General features: G+C 38.1%; 2 protein-coding genes across 2 annotated transcripts; one reads left to right on the top strand and one right to left on the bottom strand.

The window, feature by feature from the left end:
* Window positions 1-6,592: 6,592 nt before the first annotated feature.
* LOC139739768 (MAD2L1-binding protein-like) lies at window positions 6,593-9,928 on the bottom strand. The gene is made up of 2 exons (XM_071650366.1): window positions 9,749-9,928; window positions 6,593-7,452 (listed from the first exon to the last, which is right to left on the bottom strand). The coding sequence occupies exons 1-2, from the start codon at window positions 9,926-9,928 to the stop codon at window positions 6,928-6,930; spliced, it is 705 nt and encodes a 234-aa protein (XP_071506467.1). The 3' UTR covers window positions 6,593-6,927.
* Window positions 9,929-14,516: 4,588 nt separating this feature from the next.
* On the top strand, window positions 14,517-26,881 carry LOC139738411 (tetratricopeptide repeat protein 8-like). The gene is made up of 11 exons (XM_071649052.1): window positions 14,517-14,621; window positions 15,034-15,154; window positions 16,600-16,820; window positions 17,191-17,280; window positions 17,923-18,053; window positions 18,547-18,745; window positions 19,354-19,493; window positions 20,399-20,573; window positions 21,497-21,619; window positions 22,746-22,829; window positions 26,461-26,881. Exons 1-11 carry the CDS (start codon window positions 14,520-14,522, stop codon window positions 26,575-26,577), a joined length of 1,503 nt encoding a protein of 500 aa, XP_071505153.1. The 5' UTR covers window positions 14,517-14,519; the 3' UTR covers window positions 26,578-26,881.
* Window positions 26,882-27,336: the final 455 nt, after the last annotated feature.

Below are 27,336 nucleotides of genomic sequence, written 5' to 3'. Positions count from 1 at the left end.
TGAAATTAGCACAAACTTAGTGTGACGAGAGTGAGACAAGTTCCATAACAGTAAGAAAACAATATGCTTTCTTGAATATGATGAGCTACTACATGTAGAAGGTGTATTTGCACGTTTGTGTGAACTGATTCCCAACAAGATGAAAGCTTGAAAAAATGTTCATGATCAGATGAATATATGCGGTGGTGGACTTGCCCCAGAGATGCATTGATAGTTGTAACCATGACAACATGTATTGTTATGGCAACAGCGACTCATATACATTGTACAATGTATGCTCAGAGAGAATTTTATGTGTGAAATGTTTCATCTAATGTGCTTCCTGTGATGTTGAAGACTTATTTTTGTATTGATTTGAAATCATGTTATGTAGATACACTGTATTTGAATGGAAATATATGATTGAGAGAGAACATGTTTTTTGTGTGACAAGATTCTATGAGCAATGTGGGAAGGCATTTTCAAGCTTTCTAGGTATACATGTATGCAAATGTATGAATATGCTGAATGTGCATTTATTGTGTAATATTGTCAGCTGAAAACCAGAAGGGTGCTATCTCGTTCTAAGATTTCGGCATAAATAAAAACAAAACAATTTCATGAAATAAAAAGCTTATGTAAGTGGGAAGATTTATGAGCATTGTTCCAAATATCAGGTAAAAAGACATCCTTGTGTTTTGATTTTCAACGTTTTACTGAAATTGAAAATGATCTAAAATTGACACCATGATGTAGAGGAAATCAAGCTCTGCAATGTTGTACCAATAATTCAGTACCCACCCCCCCCCTTCCGATAATGCCCTTCTGGTTCTCAGCTGATGATACAGTGTACTGTATATGCACTCGTGCAGGATGATCATCAAATACTTTCTGAATCATGACAGAATTTTGTGAGGTAATCTGCAGTTGACTTCTTTTCTCTGAATTCAAGCATCATCTCTGAAAACTCAGCAAGGAATGACAGAATGACAAGCCTCCTCCCCTTTATCTTCCTTTTCAGTCAGTGTTACTGCTCTCCAGCACAGTGCAGAAAATGAATTTATCGTCCCTAGAGCTAACTCTTTTCTTGTGTTAATTTTCCTTCAATTTTGCAAGATGTGAACAGTGCAAAGTTGCCAGGTAATGCAAAGATCTCGTAAGAGTAGAATCGGGAAGCAAATCAAGGGATTGTCAAAATACATGTACAGTATGTTTTTTCGTAATCAAAATTTATTTCACACTCTTGATGGGAGTACAGTGCACAAAAAAAAAGAAACAAAAATAGTGCTTATTTGTCTCTTCGTCACCTCAAGTATCAGTCTTGCTACAGAAAGGCATCTCTGTGTGGACCATGCATATGTTATAAATGTACCTGCCTTTTCTATACCTTGTCAATTGAGTGATTGCATGTTTGATCAGCACTTGTGTACACTCAAAAGATTCTCAATATGATGTGTGACTCAACAGCTAATCATGTTTCATACAATTGAGTTGTATTGTATTGTAGTAATTCAAATTAAACTTCAAAGCAAGATTTGCTGATGCGATGTTGTAGACAATGTGGAAAATGTCAGATTTGTTCTTGCTTACATACTGTGCAATTAAGAAAGTTGAATTCAAATGTAACGTACCTATCATGAAATAAATGCATCACTGTCCATGGTTGTGCAAAACTCATATCATTTTGTCCTGTTGTGTATTCTATGATGCAATTTGATCATTTTTTTTTCTCATTTTTTTTAGGAGAGTAAATTCATTCTCCAGTCAAATGATCAACACTCCAATACATTGTATTTGGTTCAACTGATAAGAGAGGACTTAGCAATGTCCTACCTCGTGGTGGTGGTGCAAGGCACTCATTATAGTCATCATTGCATGTATTAATAGAACAGCATAAATAGTCAGGAATTGTTGAAAAAAAATGAAGTGTAATGTTTTTCTCATACATATTTTGATATTGACCAAGACATCAGTAAAATCAGAAACAAAAGTCCGGTTTATATGCAATGAATTTTGAACATTCAGGGAGGATGCAGCTACGAATGTTTATATATGTCATTGACACATTCATGCAAATTAAGTCTGGAGGGAGAAGTTTACCCATTTCTTTTGCTTTTAATCGAACTACAAGTATTCAGATACTGAAATGAATTTGATTATCAGTTACAAAAATTTCATATTTAAAAAAAAATGAACAAGACATTCATTAATCCCCTCGGCACCACTCTCCCAAAATGCTATTGACATTGTACAGTCAACCTCACTTATCTCAAAGGTAAAATAAAAGTCCCAATTTTTAACTCACCCGAGCCAAAGGCTCAAGTGAGCTATTGCAAGCATTCATCGTCCACCATGCATAAACTTTTTTACATTTTCATCTTCTTGAAAACCCCATGACAGATTTTCACCAAACTTGGCAGGTAGCATCCCTATAGGGGAATTTGTTCAAATGGGCACTATTGGAAACAACATTTGTATCCTTTGTTCATGTACAATATTATTCATAACTACCCTGACAGACAGAAATAACTATATAAGAAAGTCAAATCTTAAATTTCATGGGGTATTTTATTAAGAGCAATCTCATACATCATATTATACTGTACTGTCAAAGAAATGCCCTGGAGATGCAATATGCAGACAGAAAAGGAATGATGCATGCCATCACAGGGTATTTATGAATATTACCAGACTTGTTTGTGATCACTTATTACAGTCGACCTTGCCTAAAGTCGAATCTATTTGGACTGAAGACAGCTTTGAGAAAATTCGAGTTATAGGTTTAAAATCAATAGAATATAAAGAGAAGAGGACTTGAAAAGACCTTTGACTTGGGCGATTACTTGACATATGCGAGGTCGACTTTTAAAAGCAAGGCTGACTGTACATTATAGATGTCAGAAGACTGATGTAGTCTTTAAAACGTGTGCACACACACACACACACACACACACATACACGTCATTACGACAAACCGTGATTATGCCAAAAGTTGTGGGATCATGGAATAATCTTGGTTATAAAAATACACACACACACATACACACACACACACATACATACACACACACACACACACACACACAATCACATGAAGAATCTTGACTAGAGGGAGATACAGTGTAAAAAAAGACAATAGTAAAATATAAAAAAAATAAAAAACTTTTCAAGTGTTGTACGATGCAGGACGCTACTGTCAACCTTGCATAAGTCAAATCTATTTGGACTGAAGAAATACATTAGCTTTGACTTAGAGATAATTCAACTTATAAATGAGGGATTAAAATCAAGAGAATGTAAAGAGAAGAGGACATGAAAAGATTGACTTTTGACTTAAGCTATCATTCAACCAATGGGAGATCAACAAGACAGGTTGACTGTACTTTTAAGACCCAGTTCAGATCAAACATCTTGCTTCTCAAATAGAGAAGTGCTGAAAGATGACACTAAGTGTATGACAGTCACAAGATGATAAATGCTGGTGTGATTTGGGCCTTGAGAAAGTACAATGTACGCGCTTAGCCCTGAAGGGACATCTGCACTTCATATGCAACAGGAACACATACACATACAATGTACATACATACAGAAGATCCATGAGTCTCAGTACAAGTATTGTATCAGTATCAAAATCAACATGTTATATTGGAATGAGTATTACGCAGCATTTACACTGATCTGAGGTTACCGGTATTTAAGTATGAAATGGTTAAAATAGATCATTAATATCATTACTTACATACACCCTTATTGACCTGAACTGTGACAGGCTAACAGTTCCATGGCATAGTCCAGGTGTGATTTCTCTATGCCATAAAACTGCTGAAATATATAAATTCCAATCCATCAGCTTATGGCTATAAGCAGGCTCTGAATGAAAGAATATTAAGGCTTACAGTTTCGATTAAAGCTACGATCAACAAGTCATTCAATGCATCAATTGTTGATGATGCTTGAATTCATGCCTACACATCTTGCTAACCCAACTCGGCAATAAAGTACAATGTATTTTAGTAACTCATTGTAAGCCATGACAATATGAATCTGCATTCTTTAAGATAAGAAAATTATCAAAACAACAATTACAAAGACCTCTCTTCTCTACTTCCATGATTAAAAACTTCACATACAAGCTATTTTCTGCCAGTGCCATTTTACATGTATGTATTTTTTTGTGTGTGCTTAGCACAAAGAACCATAACATCCCCTTGTCAGTTAGGCTAGTAAAATGTTTGAATCATTTACATTCACTGAAATATAAACTACATTTACATACAGGAGTAATGTACTCAGTTACAAAGAGATGGTGGTCTTCAAACATCTGCCAAAGTTTTATATGAAGATGACAAAGGATTTGAATTTTTCTTGAAGAAGTAATATGATTAAAAACCCCTCCAAGGTTTAAAGATGAATTTCTTTCATTCAGTTTCATTAAATTTGTCCTTCATTTAATGACAAGATTGAAGTTGGAAAAAAAACCCAAAACAAGTCATCCAAAATGGACATTCTGTGTCAATACAGGAAGCAAGAACACTAAAAAATGGTCAATCTAGGCAAAATTTTCAGAAACTCTGATGGAAGTATGAAAACGAGTACAGTTGCACTTTTGAAATAACATTACAACAAAACAAATTGATATCTTTGATACAAACAGTATATCATGCTTATTTCATGGTTTATGCATAATTCATAATTGTATCTACAAAATATGATGCATCAATTGCTGCATTTGCACTCAGCACCTATCATTCAAACAATATAATATTTTCTACTTAATTGCTTAAAATTATTCCACTTTCAGAAAGTATGTTGCCTAGTGCATTTGCATTGGTGTGTCTTGCATGTACAATCTATCTCCGCCAAAGAGGTAAATACACTTAGTCAGCATCGGTTTGTTTGTTTGTTTGTTTGTTTGTTTGTTTGTTTGTTTGTTTGTTTGTCTGTTTACAAAATAACTCCAAATTTGTAGATGGATGTGGATGAAACTTACAGGAAAGGCTGAAAATAACCCAAGGAATATGTACATTATCAAATTTTAGTAGTGATCTTGGATTTTTAATGATTTTTAAAGGACTTTTTATCTTTTGGCAAATAGGGTTGATAAACTTGGAAGTTATTCTACCATTTAGAGTCATACGGCTCACAGAAACTGTATGCTGCTGGAATTAAACTGTTCGTACATATCAACATTGTGGATTACATTAGCGGACAAAGACCAGAAAGCGGTTACGACAAGGTGATTGCTGTCCGCAATCAAAATGGCACCCTAAAATAGTCATTTCGTTTCCTATGTCATACAGTTCATTTGTTTTGAGCATGAAATATCACTAACTTCAATTTCCTGAGATATAAAGTTTCTCAACTCAGAGTACATAAATGTGCACATGTATATATCATATGTTACCAGTACTGCACATGTCACACCAGTTGCAGAAATTGATTGCTCTGGAAAATTTCACAAAAATTTTGCTACAGATCTGTGACTGCAAGTGGGGATTTCTTGAAGCAAACACTTTTGTGACCAAGAAAGCAAGTTTGTGGGGACCAAAGACAGTAATGGTAGATGCCAGATTGCCTAATTTTCACATCTTTTTTCCTTTCTGAACCCCAAAATTTCAAGAAACAAAATTCTATGATTCTGGTAGTGTTCATGTTACTGTTTGTGAGGTAGAATAAACAATTTTCTTTAGATTTGGTCATTTCTTGTCCACTTGTACAGTAATTGTTTGTGTTGAAGAATTTTCCAGAGCCTCCCAGTTGCAAAATCTATGGGTATTTAAATTGGCAACACATCTAAGAAGATACAGGTACAGTTTCCTTCTCAAAATCGGCATCATTTTTATCTTGTTTTAATGAGTTTGTGTGCATTGTTCAATCTAACTTTCTCCAATATTAGATGTGCAGTAAAATTTACAATTGCCAATTTGATGATGGCAATGTGATCATTTCTGCAACAAAATTCCCCCAGAAACTGATGGGTTCGTTATTGTATCATGTGGTCAAGCATACTGTGATTCATCTCCTTTGTTTTCATCAACTGCAGTCAAGATATCTCTTTGAGTTTAGGTTTCCATTAAAGACTTGGATTTTAAAACAGTCATGTTGGATTAAGTCATATACAGGATACATATACAGACTTACTGCATTACAAATGCACACACATCACACAAAGAAATCTACAGATTATCACCTGAGTAGAATTATTCTAAATGCAAGAAAAATATGTGTATATACTTCACTGCAAATGTGATTACTCAAATGCAATCTCTCTAATAAAAGTGTCAATTCTAAGTTAAAGCCATACCATTTTAAAAGCTTATCTATTCAGTAAAACATCTGCATGTAGTATGAAGTCAGCTATTTATGCAGGGCTCAACAGCAACTTTATTGTCTGGTGGCCCATTTGGGCCACTAAAAATTTTAAATCTGAAATTTTGGTGGCCAGAAAAAGATACGTAGTGGCCAAAAATAAAAGCAAATGTAACAATCTATTTTGAATCTTAGTCACCCGATCTGACTACCAGAAGATAAATTTGGTTGCCCAACACTGATTTTTAGTGGCCATGGACCACCGGGCCGACGCTAAAATGTCAAGCCGTGGCTAATGGATGGGAGACTGACATCCCATGATTACAGAATACCACTGCTGTTGAGGTCATGAGATTAATATCTAAAAAGAAAAAAAAGGCATCAATAGATACATCATACTCTTGAGTATGTACAAAGTTTTACCTACATAAAATCTCTCAGAATTGATATTTTGTATCCTATGTTGCTAATATAATTCATAAAAAATAAGTCACAATTGTAGTCTAACTATATTAAGAATGGAGTTTGGTGTTCATGTCATTGGCTGTATCATGATGCAGTAACTCCCTCTATGGTTCTCCCAGGGATGTATTCTATTGAACATGCTCTGCAGATAGAAGAGAGCCCATAAAGCTTTCATCAACTGCTCCAGAGGTCTGTGGCATGCTCCGATACGGTGTCTCTAATCCCTTTGATCCCAGATGGTGTCTGCATCCAGATGTGGTCTTCGGCAGCTAAACTGCTGTGCACCATCCCGCAGCTTACGTTGATGCGACACTGACGCCCCTTCGAGGGAACCTTGAAATTCGCCTTGGGTTTGAACCACGTCGGCTTGTAAGAACGGGGCGCATGGGCCAGGCAGAGTAGGCTGGTGATGGGGGGCGGGGAGACATCGCTCAGGGGTCCGTTGGTGATCAGAGATCGGGCCACGTTCCGCACACAGTGCTTTACAGTGAGTGTCTCTTTCACCTGTTTGTTATTGGAGAAGCGTATATGAAAGACTTCCTTGGGATTGATCCATGTGGAGCCCAAGAGAATGATAAGATCGGATACATCAGTGTCCTGGAAGAGAGTGTCAACATTGTCAAAGACTTCCTGAAAGTCCTTCATTACCTGGCACATCCGTTTCTTGAAGAGGCTTTTCTTGTTACCTGATGAACAAACCTGTGAGCACAGACAGAAAAAAAAACAACAAATAGACAATACACTTTAATGAGTTCAAAATTAGAAGGGGAAGTGGGACCCTGAAAATTAGTTAGTGTGAACAGAAGCATAAAAATTATGAAGGAAATGAAAGGTAAAACCATGAGCAAATTCCATCAAAAACAAAAACAAAAATGTTTTTTTTTTTTTACAGAAGTTGTGAACAATCAAACATAAATTGACAATTCCTGATACCTAGAGCTACATGTATACCTTCACTATGTGAACACACAGGTCTACTGCTATAGGCCTAGACAGTTGTACTGTATTACAGAAATAGTTTTCTTTTGCATTGTACGTATTAATTTCTGTGAGTTTCTTCACACTACTTCTGGCTTTGAATGCAAATTCTAAAACCAGTATAGATAATTTCATGATTTTCTATGGACATATTGAATGGGTTGAATCATATTAATACTACAGTAGCATTTGCCTGTGTGTGCACAAGTGTGTGTATGTGTGCAAGCGCGCAAGCGAGTATTCAAACTTTTGATGGACATTGCATTGACATTGTACATGATTTGCATTGATTTTCACATATGAAACATAATGATATCTCAAACATACAATACAAAAATTAAATGCACAGCTGTGCAGCGCAGCACAAATTTAGCCCACAAAAGCAAAATTAATGTTTTTGACTTTACATCTGCTGCTCAGCTTAGTGCAAAAATTACAAAAATGCTAGACAGAAAGATCCGTCTGTCCGGAGGAGTCTTTTATATTTTTCACATTATCGCTCCATCCGTGAAGCCAGACGCAGTCTCCGCGGAACATTCCCCGACGTCGACGGCCAGATACAGACTGATCTTTCGGTCAACAAAAATACCAACTTTTACAAAGTACAGCTAGTCTACAGCTAGCCCCGGAGACCGCGCCGCCAGGCGCGGTCCTGGCGGCTTCCCCGCAGTTTCGCTTACGTTATAGTTCAAGTATTCTGTGCGCTTGTGCAAGTGATTGTGAATTCTGTGAACATCGGTGAGCTGCTTATAAGACATCATTTTGTGCATCACAAGCAATGAAATGCATCAAACAGTCGCCGATGATAGTCATTTAGATTTCATCGACCCATGTAAGTATTCCTAGTAGTTTCTGTTGCAAAATTAAGGAAATATAGCGCCGCAAAGGCACCCGTTTGTTCAACATGAAGATCTTTTATGGGAGCACGGCGCAGCCGCCACACTGCGTGTGGCGGCTGTCGCAGTTAGTCTACAGCAAGGCATAAACTAGACAGAAAGATCCGTCTGTCCGGAGGACTCTTTTATATTTTGCCACTAACGCTGTCCTCCGTAGACAGACGGAAGGTTGCAGTACCCATTGCTGTGTGGATGTTCTTAACCACTGTCTCTATGGAAAATTGGGTGAGGTACCTCACCCTTCTCGATTGCGTCTAATTCACGGCCCTAGGTCGGCAAATTTAAGCTTGTATAGTGGAATCATCTATTCAAGAGTATATTGCACTCACCAGATGAATGAATAATCCAACATTTTGGTCGAATTTTCAACGTAAAACACACATCAACCAGCCCGTCGCGTCGTCACGTTCAAACTGCAGCAACATACAGTACGAATCTATTAGCCAATCACATGCGAGGTAGTTTCTACGTGTTTTTTTTACTGAAACACGTACCTCACATGTGATTGGCTTACAGATTCAAAATGGCGACTTACGGCTAGCGGACGGCGATGTTGCGATATGGATAAAATTTCTGCGTTATAACCGAGTTACTGTGAGTATTTCGATTGCAAAATGTGAGAAATTAACCCCAAATATTGCTGCATAATGTGTCATGTCATGTCAAACTTATTTGAATGTAAAAAAGCTGCCTGAAATTTGGTTTATCGTAACGTTTGATCTGTGCGCTACTGCCACACAGGAGCTGGCATCATTGACTTCGGTCTGTATACGGAGGGGATCCGTGAAGCCAGACGCAGTCTCCGCGGAACATTCCCCGACGGACAGATACAGACTGATCTTTCGGTCAAGGCATAAACTTGCAAATGATACGGTTAGATGGGCACATACATGTACTATTCTACTAAAGAGTTCTACTATTTGTTTTGATGTACCTAACCCAGAACCATACACAAGCACAACCCTGTCTCTACACAGCACTGTTCAGCAGGATGTAATTTACCCAACATGTAGATCTACAAATACAATGACAATGTGTGTTCATACAAACATGAACAAGACGTCAACTTCAAAAACACAAAATGAAGCGAATGGGACTACACATGTCCAATTACTACTTACTTCCGGTCGTTGATACTGAAAATAAAGTTGATCGAAAGGCAATGGGATTTGTTCACGATGGTACAGAATATACTTCAATATTTCAACGACTATTCTACTTTTCGTCGTTTGTGTAATGAAACCGTTGAGATTGATATTGCACTCGGTATCGGGATCTTCAGAAACAGCCTTTGGTTCCATTGCGGTTCTACCTTCGTTCGCCGTAGTTATCCTTTGGAGTTTCAAAACTACCGCTTTGGGTGAAGAAACAGAAGAGGGCGCCGTACTTATACGCTCTTTCATGCATGCCGTATGTACACTACGAATAGTTTTGCGATGCGATGGGGATCCCGAATCGAATCCATGGTTTCGTATGTAAACGATTGTAACCTCGCGACGACGACGTGAAGCATAGCCTGAAGTAGGTAGTTGCAAGATCTGATCTGTGAGGCAAAACACCTTTTTTAATTAGAGGTAATATTTTATAATTTGTAGAACATTTAACCGAGTGTATAGAGACAATTTATATCTTATTGATTGACTGAATTTATTGCCATCTGCATGCACTCTTCAAGCTTCTTGCTGATAACATTTTCGATTCCCGACACCAATCATAATACTTGGGACTTCGAAAGTTGAATCTTGATCGAATATGTTTTTATACTCATAGAAACCCTAGCTAGCATTCCATAATGAATAGGGCTCAGCTGCCAAACCGTCACTGACGCCAACCAGGTTCAGTTGTTTATGAGGAGTCATTTATTCAGTTTCAAGATCAAATGAAGTTGGAATGATATGTACAGGAATATTTATTTATTTCATTTCATTATTGATATTGATTGTCAAATTTGGTTCACAGTGACATCGTCGAGAAGCTGAAACATGTTGGTATGAACAGGGTCCGGGAGATCTTTGTTACCCATTACCAGTACTTTAGGGTTGGACCTACTACTCATCGACCGCCTAATGTTTATTTGTTTGATAAGAATATTTAACACTGAAATTCACGTAAAAAACTTGACCTACGTGATTGAGAAAATCCAGCTCTATCAAATGCCGTTGTTCCCGTATCGATTCGAAGTTTCAGTGCAAAAATATCGCCGACGAACTAGCGTGGCCTCGTTTCAGCTCCCCGCGGTAAATCTCGTTATTAGGATTGACCGCTGTTTTTGCATTGACAATGCACGCAAACCGAGTTGTATTGAACACCGTGTTGTAGAAAACGTCTACAAAGCTTTTTAGAAACTTCCATAGACATTACATTGTGCTGTCATTACGATTCGGTGAAAATATTCATTCGAAATTTTGTCCTTGATTAAAACCATTAATGAACAGTGAATTATCGCGTTTTCCCACACCATCCTCATCTACATTCAAAGCCAATCCATTTTTATGTGCTTTGCGCGCAGAGAAGTGCGTACCGGTACTATGTGTTCAGTGCGCCAATTATATGCGGTCGGTTTAAAAGAAGGTGGTCGATATGTAGTAGGGCTTCCATACCAGTAACTTAAATTGAATATTAATTAATGCATGGTATGGCCCCATAACCCCTGGATTGCCCAAGATTTGATGAAGTAGAAGCTGATTATGAAGTAAGAACTGTTCCCTGGCTTATATATACATTGAATGTACCGGAAGGCCCACATAGAACCTGGTAGAGTGGTACACATAGCCCTATCAGACCATGTAGACGCACATATGTGTAGATTATCTATGTATTAATGTAAATGACCGTTGTCAAACTGAGACATAGGTAACCTAATTAGATTAAATGTGAATATTTAAGGGTGCTTGCAATTTTGTCCTAAATGGGAAAGAAGCAGATGGGGACATTTGAATCAGTTTGCTTTGAGTCATTTGAGGTACCAATTGGAAACACGGATATAGACACAAACAGGATTTCTTTCTTCCCTTTAACCACAAGGACATGGAAAAGCCTGACTCATAAGTCAAAGCGTAATCTCCCAAGTTAATTCAGCCACATCTAAGACTGCTGGGATTGTAATAGTTTTGGTTGAGAACTAACTTCAAGTTTCTAACATTTTTGGGTGAGGTACTGAGAAACCTCTTATGATATATGAAAGAGCATGTAATTCCAAGAGGGATTCAATGTTTACTTGATGAAAATTTGTTTTGAATTGGCTGAGATATCCAAAACAGAGCAATCCTAATAAATGGTGGGACCCACCTTTTATTAGCATCACTTTATTTTACTTTGTTTTTGGATGTCTCAGCCATTCCAAAGCCGATTTTCATCAACTAAATGTTGAATTCCTCTTAAAATGGTATGCTCTATACTATTTCATAAGTGGTTTCTTGGTATCTCACAAAAACAGCAAACTTAAAAGGCCAATCCTCATCTCCACCAATACTATACCATCCCTTTAAATTATTTTGTCCCGTCCCGAGTCCACCCTCTGCCGCCACCTCCAGTTTAAACTCCGCTTGGGTCTTTTGGAGAATCATCACGAAGTACCAAAAACCAAGTACCAAATGCCAGCTGGTGTGCGGCACTATTCTAAACAGTCTGTTTTTCTTCTCTCACGTCTCCTCCCCACCCTAATACAGTAATGGAAGGGTCAACTAGACCACATTCCTTGTAAATGTAAGTTGTCGTTACGGCTTGATGTGTGGAAAAGATGCTGACTGCATATTAGTATTATTGCGTACGGAACAATATGTTGGGAGATCCATATATTTTGACCTGTCAAAAGCCTTTGACTCTATTGATCATGATATTCTATTGCATAAACTTAGTCATTATGGTATACGGGGTGTGGCTTTAAAGTGGTTTGAAAGTTATTTACATAATCAACAGCAATATACTGTAATAGAAGGTTTCAAATCGGATTATAAGGTTGTGAAATGTGGAGTCCCTCAAGGTTCCATTTTTGGCCCTCTTCTTTTTATGATTTACATAAATGATTTACCAAACTGTTCCTAATTGTTAAATTACAGTCAAACCTGTCTATACCGGCCACCCAAGGGAAACGAAAAAAGTGGCCGTTATAGACAGGTGGCCGCTATAGACAGGTAATCCAACTTAATGTGCATTGCCTATACATGTACATATATCATCGTTGGATACTTCGATAAGTATTTAATGTACATAATGTACTATGCGTAAGTATACACACGTGTATTTCATGCATTGAACAATGCCGGTGTTTATGAAATTGTTGCACAGTAGCATGTGTACAGTCGTGAAGAAAGCTTTACGCTAGTGCATTATTATGACTGAATAAGTGATGAATGCAGCGGTGTCGATCACTGAACGTTGCCCATGAATGTCTGGCACGGCCACAAATCAGAAAAACATGCTGAATTACCGGCTCTGTGGCCGCTATAGACAGGTTAAAATCTACCGCGGGAAACAAAATTTGTGGCCGCTGGCCGCGTTAGACAGGTGGCCGCTATAAACAGGGTCTTTAACAGGGCTTTTCTCTCGGGGGGATTTTTCAGTGGCCGCTGTAGACAGGTGGCCGCTATAGACAGGTGGCCGCTAAGGCAGGTTTGACTGTATATTGTTTGCTGATGATACAAATATTTCTATGCGTAAGAATGATCTATCATTATTATTTGACAATATGAATATAGAATTGAAGAAATTAGATGCATGGATGCAGGCAAATAAGTTAATTTTGAATGCAGGAAGAACTAATTTTATGATATTTGGGACCCGTGAGTGTACCGATAATTTCGTTTTGTATTATAATAGTGATATGATCAAACGTGTAACAAATATAAAGTTTTTAGGTGTTATGTTGGATGATAAACTGTCTTGGAATAGTCATGTTAATATGCTCTGCAACACACTGTCGAGAAATATTGGTATATTGCGAAAACTGAAATTTTTACCTAAGCATGTGTTGAAATTGTTATATCATTCTTTCATTTCATCACATTTGAGTTATTGTACTCTCGTCTGGGGCCATTCACCTAAAAAGAACGTGAAACGTATTCATTTGTTGCAAAAGAAAGCTATTCGTATCATAACTCACTCACATTATTTGTCACAAACTTCTGCATTATTCCAAAAAAATGAATGTATTACCAATTCAAGATATACTCTCCTTCCAAACAGGAATTTTTATGCAATCAGTATTTATTTGGTGCATTACCAGCCCCCTTACAACTATTTTTTCATCTCAACAGCAGTATTCATTCTTATAATACAAGAAACCAACAAAATTTTCATCCTCCCCTCTATCGAACCGAATTAGCCAAGTCAACAATTTTTTATCAAGGTCCCATTTTGTGGAATACTTTACCAAAGGAACTGAAAAACTACAAATCATTACAGCAGTTCAGAAACAATTTTAGACGCACTTTTCCGTATGTAATAGCAACATGGTTTTGTATATTCTGCCAGTATTTTACTCTTTTCTTTTTTCCTTCTTCATCCTGCTTTGATTGTGCACCATTTGTGTTCTATATATTTTGTACCTATATATTGTAAGTTGAGAAAGTCTTTTATTTACTTTGGGGCCTATTCCCAACAAGCCTGAAAGGCTTTAATTGGTCCCCCACAATGAATATGTTTATACTATGACTTGAAATGTAATGATTGTTGTTTTTAATGTGGAAATAAATGAAATGAAATATATCAGCAAGTTCTCTTTCTGAGAATGTGGTTTGAGAAGAAAGTTCTTACAGAATTTACAGAAATTTATATTTTGCGGTGCATAATTTGATTTTGTAGTGTAATCCTTCTAACTAGGCAGGTTTTCTTGGATGTGTCATGATTGTTTTCCTTCCTAACCTTGTTTGCAGTAAGCCAACTACCACAATCATGGATCCCCTCTTCATGGCCATGAGTCTTTACCGTAGACGGAAGTTTGAAGACTGTGTGACCATTTGCACCGAAATGTTGAATAAAAATCCATATGATCAGGTAAGATTAAGAAAGCAAACCAAATATTCACAATGATTTTCATGTTGATCATAAAACACTGCTTATCCAGTCATAAATGATATTTAGCTCTATACTATTCAATCACTGTTATGACTTATGTCATGGCACAATTTGAAGAGAAAGTAAAGATAAGATTTTCTTCACATGGGCTGTGAGACATATTTTGTGTAAGAGACAATGTGATTATCACTGTATTACAGAGAAAAGTAAGTTTTATAGAGCTCTGCATTCAAGGTAATCAAAGTAATCAAATATGTTAGATATTATTGACATATGTTAGAAATGTATTGAATATCATGGGAGAAAACTTTCTGTGCGTTCAATCAGTCTAAATGTTTTTTTCAGTGCATAGTTACTATTACACAATGTCCAAACATTTCTCTTTGAACAGGCTGCGTGGTCTCTGAAGACGCAAGCTCTTACTGCTCAGGTGTACGTTGACGAGGTGGATGTGGATGAAGAGGGAATTGCTGAGATGCTAATGGATGACAATGCCATAGCCCAAGTCACAAGTATGTCAGCTTGCTTTTTAGATTGACAGATAGTTTGGAATAGAAGTTTCTAACTGTGTGATTGGCATGATTGTTTTTACATAATTGTCAAATAATGTATGGAGGGGGTGGAAGTCTTAGATTTAGAATGAATGCATGGCTGATAACTTTGGGAAATATGAAATATAGCCAACCTTGCCCATTAAAGTCTATTTGGACTGAAGAAATAGTTTTAGCATAGAGAAAATTTGACTTGTGAGGGATTAAAATCAATAGAATATAAGGAAAAGAGGATTTAAAGGACCTTCAACTTGGGTGATTATTTGACTTATGTAAGGTGGACTTAAAGCCCAAACAAAGTTTTGGTACGCCTGCAAAAGTTGTCAAATTTCGCTCCCAAATGTGAACGTATGCTTAGGAAATGTGCAGGATAATGATGTTATGACAAGATATTCGATGGGTAACGACGAAAATGCGAAATATTAACCAAAAAGGTTCAGTCTCAGAACTTACCCTAACGGGGCCAGGCTAACCTCGGACTCTGGGATAACTCGGCTTCGCTTTGTGACGGCGGGATGAGTTGTAATGGTTGTCCCTCTGATTGTACAGTGTTGTCCTGGGGCGCTTCGTGTTCTGGCTACTCGCAGTAATGGTCCGAGTTGTTACAACGCGCACATCAAAAACCTCTTTTGCGCGCATGCAAAATTAGTGTGCGCCGAAACAACAACAAAAACTCCAAAGACCGCGCGTCTCAGCAACTGAGGACTGCGCGCTGTCATTTTTGTTTTGTTTGTACAGGATTACGTTAGCACGCACTTTCCTGTCCATTCAGTTAGGCCTCATTTGGTATTATGCAGTGGCCAGTAGAAGGTGGCGATCACGAACTGCGTGTGAATTGTCTGAAGTAGGGTCGAATTTTTCCCGAGACCGAGTTAGTCTTGAGCCTTCTGGAATAAAAGTCGGTTTTCCTACTATTATTATTTTTCTCAAAATACTCCAAACCGACTCATCATTCCGGCAAACCGCGTCAGCCAGGTAAGTTTCTTAGTGGACTCTTTCGATATATTGCAAGAAAAAATGAAATGGTGCTAGACAGGTTCTCAAGCACTTACCAAAACTTAGTTTTCACTTTAAGCAAGGTTGACTGTATCTGCAAAATTTCCACATAGTCTAGCTGGTAGTCCAGACCTTTTAATAACTGCTCAGCCCATTTTGTTTTTTCTCTCTGTGGCAGTATTGCAGTTGCTATGGCCAGATATTCTTTGTGCCTTTATGGTAATCCAGGCCAACACAAGTGTTGATGTAGGGCAGTTGATTATTTATGGTGATAGAAACGTTACACAATGCAAGTCTCAGCAGATAAGAGTCATTTATCTTTATAGGTTGCAACACCTATTCAAGAAATTATTCACATTTTGTTGATGTTTTCACTATTCTATTTCCTCTTTTTGTATCACCTATCATAGGGCCAGGAACATCACTAAAGAAGCCTGGTACTGGAGCAGGGGCCCCAAGTGCTGGAGTTCGGCCAACCTCACAATCGGGACGTCCTCTTAGCGGATTTGTGCGACCCGGTACGCAGGGTGGCCGACCTGGGACCATGGAGCAGGCAATCAGGGCACCCCGAACAGCACACACAGCTCGTCCAGTCACGAGCGCTTCTGGCCGATTCGTCAGATTGGGAACGGTAATGTCACCTTTTGTTGTTGTGAAACTTAAAGAGAAAATTGTGAGCTGTTGACTTGGATGATTTCTTTTGTCTTCACCCATATATCAGATTTAATTAAGTGATAGTTCAACTTGGCAAAGTGTTGAATTTGTCTCCATAGATGTAATCATTATTAGTTGGGAACCAGAAAAAGATGTTAACTTCACAGTTGTTGCACAGTTGTTGCTCATCATCAATGCTGTTCTGATTTCTAATTGAACTACTGGAAATTGTTTTGCATGCTAGCAGGTTTTACATTGAGGCATATCACAGTGTGTGTACTATAAGGCTCATACTACCATGTTTCGTACTGGAAATATGCATTTTTCTTCTTTTTTGATGTTTTCAGGCATCAATGTTGTCTACACCAGACGGTCCATTCATCAACATTCCTCGATTGAACTTTTCAAAGTATGCTGCAAGAGCAAACTTAGCGAAGGTAGTATGTTGTTTTCTTTGCTGTCAATATGCTGGTGTTTCTTTGTCAAAGGATAATCTTTCAAGCTTGTGCATATGTCACTATAAAAACCTGTTATGTTCCTCTTATAGTCTTATGTACTGCGATAAATTTTTTCCATAGGGTGGTCTTGTATGAGAAAAGTACTGCACAGGAAAGATTATAAGAATTATGTTTTATCCTAATTAGGTGAGATATCAATTACAGACATGACAGAGAATCATTTATTCTTGTGCGAACAGATACAATGGATTTGTGTACCTTGCAGTTCTCGGCATGCTTTTCCTACTCAAAACACTAGCACCCTGTTTCTCCTCATATAAGTCAAAACTCTGGCTGTTATTATCAATCCAGTGTGTAGTAATGAAGATTAATCATTTGATTGCCCCCTGGTACTCATATGCGTTAAACCGTTGTAGTGATCATAGTTTGTGTTACAGCAATAGTTCAGCGTGAGCAGGAGGAGATATACTCATTTTCAAGTGTTACAAGAGAGAAAAGTGAATAAAAAGGTATGAATGGATATGTGTGTGTGACTCTAGGTGAACTAGAAAAATTAGAAAGACAAAGAAAAAATTGCAAGTTATTGCAGAATTCAATATGTTTCCTTCTTTTCTTCCACAGGCTCTGTTTGAGTACATCTTTCATCACGAGAATGATGTGCGTAATGCCCTGGAGCTAGCAGCCAAGGCCACAGAAGCCTGTCAGTTTAAGGACTGGTGGTGGAAAGTTCAGCTGGGCAAATGCTATTACAGGTATCCCTTAAAGCTGAGTGAAAAAATACAAAATAGTAGCCCAGTGGGAAGTGGAAGGGCAGGTATGCTTGCTGATGTTATGTGTTTACAGCAGGCAAGGATAATATTTGTAGAGATATGGTATCTGAGCATATTAGGCAAACTTGGGGATGCATGTGGATATTATTGCGTGAGGTTCAAGTGGATAGAATGTCTTACTTCCACAAGCCAGCTTATGAGACTCAAAATATTCATAGGGTAATCAGGTCATAAACGTATTAATGGATCCACTCGCTTATTTTCAGTTTTTATTGTTTCTACTCATTCCTTTTGAAAATTTTATGTTGAACATCAACTTATCTATATTTTGTATTAATCAAACCTTGACCGGAGATGCATTTATATCACAGAGTATTAAGGTGACATATTCAGATACTATCGATCTGGATTGGATTCACACTATCCACCTTCTCATGCACTGTCCGTATATATATTGTTGAAAATTCTTCACAAGGCTGGGGCTGTATCGCGACGCCGAGCGCCAGTTCAAGTCTGCGCTGAAGCAGCAGGACGTCATTGACATCTATCTCTACCTGTGTAAGGTCTACGTCAGGCTTGACCAGCCGCTGACCGCCATCGAGATCTACGGGCAGGGGCTGGAGAAGTTTGAACACGAGACGGCCTTGCTGACCGGCATAGCCAGAATATACGAGGTACTTGCCCAGTCGTTATGGCAGTGGATGATTTAGCAAAATTTGATAACTGTATGCATAAATTGAATTGAAAGTAGTGTGATGAATTACTTGATTTGCTCTAATTACTCACCCTCTATGCAAATAGTGATCTTGAACGGGCACATGCTCATTATGATAGTAACTTGAATGTAGCACATGGTGCAACATTCAGTTCATGATCCTAGGTGTACTATTTCACGAAGAAATGGAATAATTTTTTCTTCTACATGTTATTTCAAGGTATTTTGATGCTAGACCCCCCCCCCCCCCCCCCCCCTGGTTTGCAGTCATTAAATTTTTAAAAGAGATCATTATTAGTTTTATTGCTGTTGTCCTCACCATTGTTACTGTTGACTTTTGCAGTCCAGGCAAGCATAGTTACCATTGCAGTTGATGGTAACTGGCTTCCTGCTATGGCACCATCTTCAAATGTACTTTGGCATATACTTGGCAAAAAATAAACATGAACTTTAGGAATGTAACATGTATGTGGATATGTATATTGACTATGTATGTGTATCAATAATGTGTCCAATGACAAAGCATGCTAACTACAGGCTACTTTAATATTCTTAATGCTGATTCAGGGGATGAATGATCTAAACAAGGCTGTCAAGTACTACAAGGAAGTCCTGAAGCATGACAACACCCATGTGGAGGCCATAGCCTGCATTGCAAATTTCCACTTCTACTCTGACCAGCCAGAAATAGCGCTAAGATATTACAGGTGAGAAAAGATGTCTTCATGGCTAGCCCTCCCCATGTAAGTCCTCTTCCTATCATATACCAGAGAGAGTATGTTAATAGGATGCCTTGTTTGCCGTTGTTTTCTACGGTCAAGATGGACATCTGACTTTGGTACGGATGTGATGAATTATGCTGGCATGGATGTTTTCTTTTCACATGCAAACATTGTGACTCAAGTTGATGTGACCCAGGGTATCATAGGTTCATTTTGTAGCAAAGTGGATGACTGAATTTGGTGCAAATATGATGGATTACGATGTAAAACTGTATTCGTAACAATCATATATTCATCAAAGTGGGTAGCTGATTTTGTTCAGGTGGATGATGTAATCATAGTAAAAAAAATGAGAAATTACTTTTCTTTCTCACTAAAAACAGAAGGCATCTTTAAAACTGTAGACTTTCATGCTTGCAGGAATCATGTGCTAAATCTGTTATGACTGTGTTGATAAATACAGTGTACTGCTTGTCACATTAGGCACCTAGAGACCTGGCAATTTGTGGCTGTGAGGTATGAAAAGGGATGTCTAACCAAGTCAGAAAATATTTTGTACATATCAGTATGTCAAAACAGACTTAAAGGTTGTTGTACCTGTATCTTTTTGTGTGTGTGTGTCTATTCAATTAGATATCACATCATTCACTCTTCCCGCATTCATTGTGCAGTAGTTCTAACCCGTGAGAAAAAGAGGCTTTTTCTCTTGAATGACAAAGTTTGTTGAGATAAGGAGAAAACTGATGCCAGTATAATCAAAATCAATGTGCAATGATGAGAATGCATATGATACATGTACAGGGTTATCTGCTATGATATTTGTGTTTCCAGTGGTACTTCACTTCTATTTCCATCACAAAGTCAATCTTTTTCTGACCTTTTGCCAACAGGAGACTGCTCCAGATGGGCGTCTACAATGCGGAGCTCTTCAACAACTTGGGCTTGTGCTGTTTCTATGCACAGCAGTATGACATGACCCTCTCTTCTTTTGAGAGGGCGCTGTCTCTCTCCAATGATGACGCCACCACAGCTGAAGTTTGGTACAACGTCGGTCAAGTAGCAATGGTATGTGCTACATCCTGTTACTATTCTCTCCTTTAATACTTAAAGACCAAGTGGCATGAGGTTACCTTGGATACGGGTGCTGGCCCAGCTCAAATGTATTTGAGAATCCCTCTAACAAATTAGTGTATAGCTTTATCAGTGATCACAGTGTAAGTACACACACAGCCGAAGAATCTCTCAACAGGAGTTGACCACTACCAGTGGGTTTTAAGATACATCATATTTCAAATGTAAGAAATTATTTCAAATGTTGGTGTGGAAAGTAGACGTAAAAACTGTCTGGAATTTTGTATTCAAGCATTAGCAGCATTTTCGAAATAAGCTAATATGAAGCCCACATGAATGTTTTCAAATGTGCCTGTGATCAGATATCTTCTGTTTCAGATGTCATCATTAGGTAAGACTGAAAATTCAAATCAAGGAAATGGTTTTGGAGTGAGATATCTCATAATTTTAGAAGGTCAGTGCATTTTCTTTGGAAGTGGTAAGAATAAGAGAGAATTCATCCTCTTGGCAGCATAAAGCTTACCAATTTGATAGGTAGATTCAGAATTTCACATTTAAAAAAATAAGTGGGAAATGGAAGGGCATGTATTCATTCATCCATCCATTCATTCATTCATTCATTCATTCATTCATTCATTCATTCATTCATTCATTCATTCATTCATTCATTCATTCATTCATTCATTCATTCATTCATTCATTCATTCATTCATTCATTCATTCATTCATTCATTAGAGAGAGAGAGAGAGAGAGAGAGGGAGAGAGAGAGAAGGCAAGAGATGTTTTGTGTGTTGTGTGTTGTGTGCATGTGTTGTGTGCATGTGTATGTTCCAACGCCTTTCTGTCCTTTCTGGCAACTTCCTAGCTGTAATGTGTTTCATCATGTGGTGATGTCTGTTACGTTTTTGTTCTTCAGGGTATTGGAGATACGGGTCTGGCAATGCAGTGCTTCAAATTGTGCCTGGCTTCAAATAACGACCACCCTGAAGCCTACAACAATCTTGGGGTGATGGAGCTGCGGAAAGGTCATGTTGATCAGGTCAGAGGTCAATCTCGGAAGTTGTGTGAATCTCGCTATACTGTGAAGTGTCGCTATCCCCTTTTGACAGTGACCCTTCACAACTAAGGGACTGTTAATTATGACAGAAAAATATTACTTTAATTTATGACATGACCTTTATAGATTTCCTTCTTATCAAAGGGGTGTCATAAGTCTGTCAGTCACTTCATTTTTGCACAGTGTATTTATAGGTTTTCAAAGTAAAAAAAAACACAAGATTACACACATTTAAAAAAAAAAATGGAGAAAGACTTCTATATATCTTAAAGGACAAGTTCACCTTCATAGACATGTGGGTTGAGTGAATGCAGCAATATTAGTAGAACACATCAGTGAGAGTTTGAGCAAAATCGGACAATCCGTTAAAAAGTTATGAATTTTTGAAGTTTCTGCTCAGTCACGGCTGGATGAAAAGACTACTATAGCTTGTGATGTCACATGAGTACAACGATATAAAGAAAGAATAAAGAAAATTGAACATATTTCCATTTTTCTCGAATAACAAAAGAACACTCAACTTCTCTCTTTCAGAAGGCAGGGGGGATAATATTACCCTTAACATACGTCAGTCGCAAGTTGAAGAAATGTGCACTTTATTCAAAAAGTAAAGTTTTGTGAAATTCTCTTTTTATTTTCCTTATAGAGTTGTACGCATGTGACATCATACACTGTAGTAGTCTTCTCTTCCAGCAGTGACTGCGCAGATACTTAAAATATTCGTAACTTTTGAACGGATTGTCCAATTTTCCTCAAACTTTCACTGGTGTGTTCTCCTAATATTGCTGCATTCTTTCAATCCTTATGTATATGAAGGTGGACTTGTCCTTTAAAGACTCTATTATAGGCTGGTTGTGATCTCTAGTATTAACCTTTTAATATTTTTTTAGCACCTAAATTAAAATGTGGTGCTTACCGTCAACTTTGCTGCTAGATGCTCGATACCTAGATGTCAATTATGTACACATGCCACTTAGCAGAGAAACACAAGTTTCTGGGATTATCAGTGAAGAAGGTCTGCCATGGTTCAGTACATTTGAGATAAGCATTTATGATTATTTATGATTTATTGTTTGATTTTTTCCATTTGTTTGTGTTTTCCTCGTAGGCCCGAGCCTTTTTCCAGGCAGCCCAAATGATGGCGCCCCATATGTTTGAGCCCCACTATAACTTCGCCTCCCTCTCTGACCAGGTTTGTTTTCATCACTGTGGCTGGTTTCCTGAAATGCATTGCACCTCATATAAATTCTCATGCCTAGTTTTTGTTGTCAGGTTCAAGTAAAACAAGTGTAGATACTGATTTATTTGCCATGGAGTTTACTTTTCAAATGTGTCACGAGTGAGCAAGACTAAGAGCAGCATGTTGTGAGTGATTAATTTACCAGAAGCCATGACAGAGTAGTTTTTGTCGAGCCCACCGGAGGTGTGGGGAGACTAAGGGATCGCCTGCGGCGTCTGTCCGTCGTCCGTCCGTCCGTCCGTCCGTCCGTCGTCTGTCCGTAACGCTACAAAAACTTCAATAACTCTTTACTCTGGGCTTCAATTGCAATCAAACTTCGAGGGAAGAGGGGTCATACAAAGTTTCACATTTTACCATATATGAAGGTCACCTCAAGGTCAAAGCTCACAGGCAGGGGTCAACGAACTTTTAGAGCCCAATGTTAAGTTTTTTATGGCGCATTTCTATTATGGGTCATAACTTTAGATCCATAACTCCATTTGTGACTAAACTTGGATGGTAGATGTTCCTTGCGGAGTGGATGATCACCAGTAGGTCAAAGGTCACAAGCAGGGGTCAACGAACTTTTAGGGCCCAATGTTAAGTTTTTATGGCGCATTTCTATTATGGGTCATAACTTTTGATCCATAACTCCATTTGTGACTAAACTTGGATGGTAGATGTCCCTTGGGGAGTGGATGATCACCACAAGGTCAAAGGTTACAGGCAGGGGTCAACGAACTTTAAGGGCCCAATGTTAAGTTTTTATGGCGCGTTTCTATTATGGGTCATAACTTTTGATCCATAACTCCATCTGTGACTAAACTTGGATGGTAGATGTCCCTTGGGGAGTGGATGGTCACCACAAGGTCAGTGATGACAAGCATGGGTCAACGAACTTTTAGAGCCCAATGTTAAGTTTTTATGGCTCGTTTCTATTATGGGTCATAACTTTTGATCCATAGGTCCGTTTGTGACCAAACTTGGATGGTAGATGTCCCTTGGGGAGTGGATGATCACCACAAGGTCAAAGGTCACAAGCATGGGTCAACGAACTTTTAGAGCCCAATGTTAAGTTTTATGGCGTGTTTCTATTATGGGTCATAACTTTTGATCCATAACTCCATTTGTGACTAAACTTGGATGGTAGATGTCCCTTGGGGAGTGGATGGTCACCACAAGGTCAATGGTCACAAGCATGGGTTAACGAACTTTTAGAGCCCAATGTTAAGTTTTTATGGCTCGTTTCTATTATGGGTCATAACTTTTGATCCATAGGTCCGTTTGTGACCAAACTTGGATGGTAGATGTCCCTTGGGGAGTAGATGATCACCACAAGGTCAAAGGTTACAGGCAGGGGTCAACGAACTTTTAGGGCCCAATGTTAAGTTTTTATGGCGCATTTCTATTATGGGTCATAACTTTTGATCCATAACTCCATTTGTGACTAAACTTGGATGGTAGATGTCCCTTGGGGAGTGGATGGTCACCACAAGGTCAATGGTCACAAGCATGGGTCAATGAACTTTTAGAGCCCAATGTTAAGTTTTTATGGCTCGTTTCTATTATGGGTCATAACTTTTGATCCATAGGTCCGTTTGTGACCAAACTTGGATGGTAGATGTCCCTTGGGGAGTAGATGATCACCACAAGGTCAAAGGTTACAGGCAGGGGTCAACGAACTTTAAGGGCCCAATGTTAAGTTTTTATGGCATGTTTCATTTTTGCCATAAATTTATACCCTTTTATATCTCTTTTTATCTGTTATATCTCTTTTTTTAATCTGTTATATCCCATTCGCCTACAATTTCTTGTACGCGAATGGGCGAGACACATTATGGCACTTGCCTTGTTATTATTATGATTTAGGTATGTTTGTATAAATGTCATTTGTGACATTGATGTGTTATATGTGATTTAATTGTGATTTGATTGTGTAATCCAGTGAGGAAAAAAGAATCTGTCAAAGGACAATAAGCATCAAATTAAGTTGAATCAAGTCAAACCATTCACTTTGACACGTTCGATTTAGTCATTTCACAGCCTGGACTGCTGTCTGGTTTTTAATTGATGTCTTTATGAAACTCAAGGATACAGTGGAAACTCGTTATAACAAGGTCCTTGGGACCAGAAAATGTTGTTTGTCATATCAGATATTTTGTTTTATCAGTTGTCAATGAACAATTCAAAATAAGGCATTTTTTTTTTAGGACCAGAGAAATTAGTTTAAAGGGATGGTACAGTTTTGGTGGAGATGAGAATTGGGTTTTTAACTTTTTGCGAGATACCAAGATAACACTTATGATGTAGTACAGAACATACAATTTTAACCCTAAAAAGACTGGGGGGGGGGCCTAAAAGGCCCCCCCTCGACATATCGCGCGATTACTCAGCAACACGCAATGCTCTCGCCGCGATGCTCTATGACTTTTTTCTTTCGAGTTTCCCGCACATTTTGACACCAAATTTGTGACGCCCGGGGGTACGGTTCTGAAGTTACATAACTTTTTGTACATGCACGTGAGACCGAAAATGGCTCAAAAATGTGATTTTGTGTACAAAGTCAATACAAATTGAGTTTTATCACATGGTTCATATAAATATGCTTATTTTTACTCTCAATGGCTAAAATCAATTTGTTTTAGTAGTATTATGCTTCAAAAAGGGTCTGCCAAAAATTTTGCTGAAAAAAACAACAAAAACGAAAGGTCAAAAAAACAAAGAAATACATAAGAAATTCATAAAACAATAAAATAAATAAGAAATTGATTTTGATACCGAATTTTTTTTCAAGGATGTTTGCTAAGAATGCCACAAAGAATATCTCCACCAAAAATGAGCACTTTTGGAGCTTTATTTACTGATTTAGATCAAAAAGTCTGATTTCTCGCATGAATTAGCATAATTAATCAAAATAAAATAAAAGAAGACTATTTTGGAAAATTTAGATATACGATCTTGTAGATTACATTGCACACTACCATTGTGCTAATTTCCGTGGCAATCGCGCGATCCACGGCCGAGATCTTAAGGGGGGGCCCTTTAGGTCCCCCCCCCCCCCCCAGTCTTTCGAGCTACCAAAATAGCCCAGTCTTTTTAAGGTTAAGAGGAATTCAAAGTTTATTTGATGAAAATCTGGTTTGGAATGACTGAAACATCCAAAAACAAAGTAAAACAAAGCGATCGTAATAAAGTATGGGTCCCACACTTCATAAGAATCGCTCTTTTTGGATATCTCAGCCATTTCAAAACCAATTTTCATCAAATAAACGTTGAATTCCTCATAGAATTACATGCTCTTTCATATTTCATAAGAGGTTTCTCATTATCTCACCAAAAATGTTAGAAACCTAAAATTAGGTCTCAACCAAAACTATACGATCCCTTTAATATATCAGATCTCTTTATATTGAGTTTCCACTGTAGTTAAACATGTATAAAACAAAATGATGATATGTTCCAAGATGAGAATGAAGTTATCACCGTACTATCATCAAATTTATTGTATGTATAGCACCTATATTCCCATCATATTTCCTACCATGAACATCATAGTCTGATGACATTCCATTTTCTGTTCTCTTACCATGTGACTGTCCAATAGGTTGGTGATTTACAGAGCAGCTACGGGTCAGTCAAGAGAGCTGTCGAGGCTTATCCCGAGCACTGTGACTCCAAGGAGCTCTTCTCTCAACTCAAGAAACATTTTGCCTTGTTGTGAAGAAAATCCACAGAGAATGAGGCCTTTGTCTCGTACTGGGCATACCACATGTCTGGCCAGGCTATTTCTAGGGCACCTTCTTCAGCTCTTCAATTGCCAGTCAAAAGTATCTCTCTAACCTCCTGTGAACCCTGTGTGAAACTTCTACTATTCATTAGTGAAACTTTGAGCAAAGTTTGCGTCCTCACCCCCTCCTTCCCACATTCATGCTAGAAGCAGTTGCCTTCTCATTTCCTGATACTTCAGTGATGGTTAGTCAATATACTTGATTCAGTCTGAAATGCTCTCCTGTCAAAATACTAGTGGATCCCCTGCTTCTGTGCTTACAAGTCTAGAAGAGCTACCCGATGTTAGAGATGCACCTTCATAATTTTGATAGGATGTTACTTTGCCTTTCAGTATGAAACGTAGATGGAGAAATTCCTCAGTGTTAGTTGCTGATAAACAACCAAATTTTGCTTCTTTTGATTATAAGGGGTGCAACCAACGGCTTTATTATGTGCAGTCAGTGTGAAATGGGTAACTCAGTTTTGCATGTGTCTGGTGTAGCAGAGTATTAGAAGACATCTGCGATTTTTATTTTGACCCATACTATATGAACTACATCGTATTTGAGACTTTATAAGAACCATCCTTGACAGCGGTTCTGCAAGTGTTATTTGATGTGAGCCAATGAGCATGAATTTTATTGAAGGCTGTCCTTTCAGAGTAGAGATACAAATATTTACACGTCAGTGTTTTGTTGTGGTGATGAGGTAT

The sequence above is a fragment of the Diadema antillarum genome, unplaced genomic scaffold (assembly GCF_040938485.1).
Source record: "Diadema antillarum isolate AM-2024a unplaced genomic scaffold, OU_Dant_1.0 scf00000029, whole genome shotgun sequence".
In the NCBI taxonomy this organism is placed as follows: domain Eukaryota; kingdom Metazoa; phylum Echinodermata; class Echinoidea; order Diadematoida; family Diadematidae; genus Diadema; species Diadema antillarum.
Note: the sequence above shows the minus strand (reverse complement) of the source record. Positions and strands in the feature narration are given on the sequence as shown.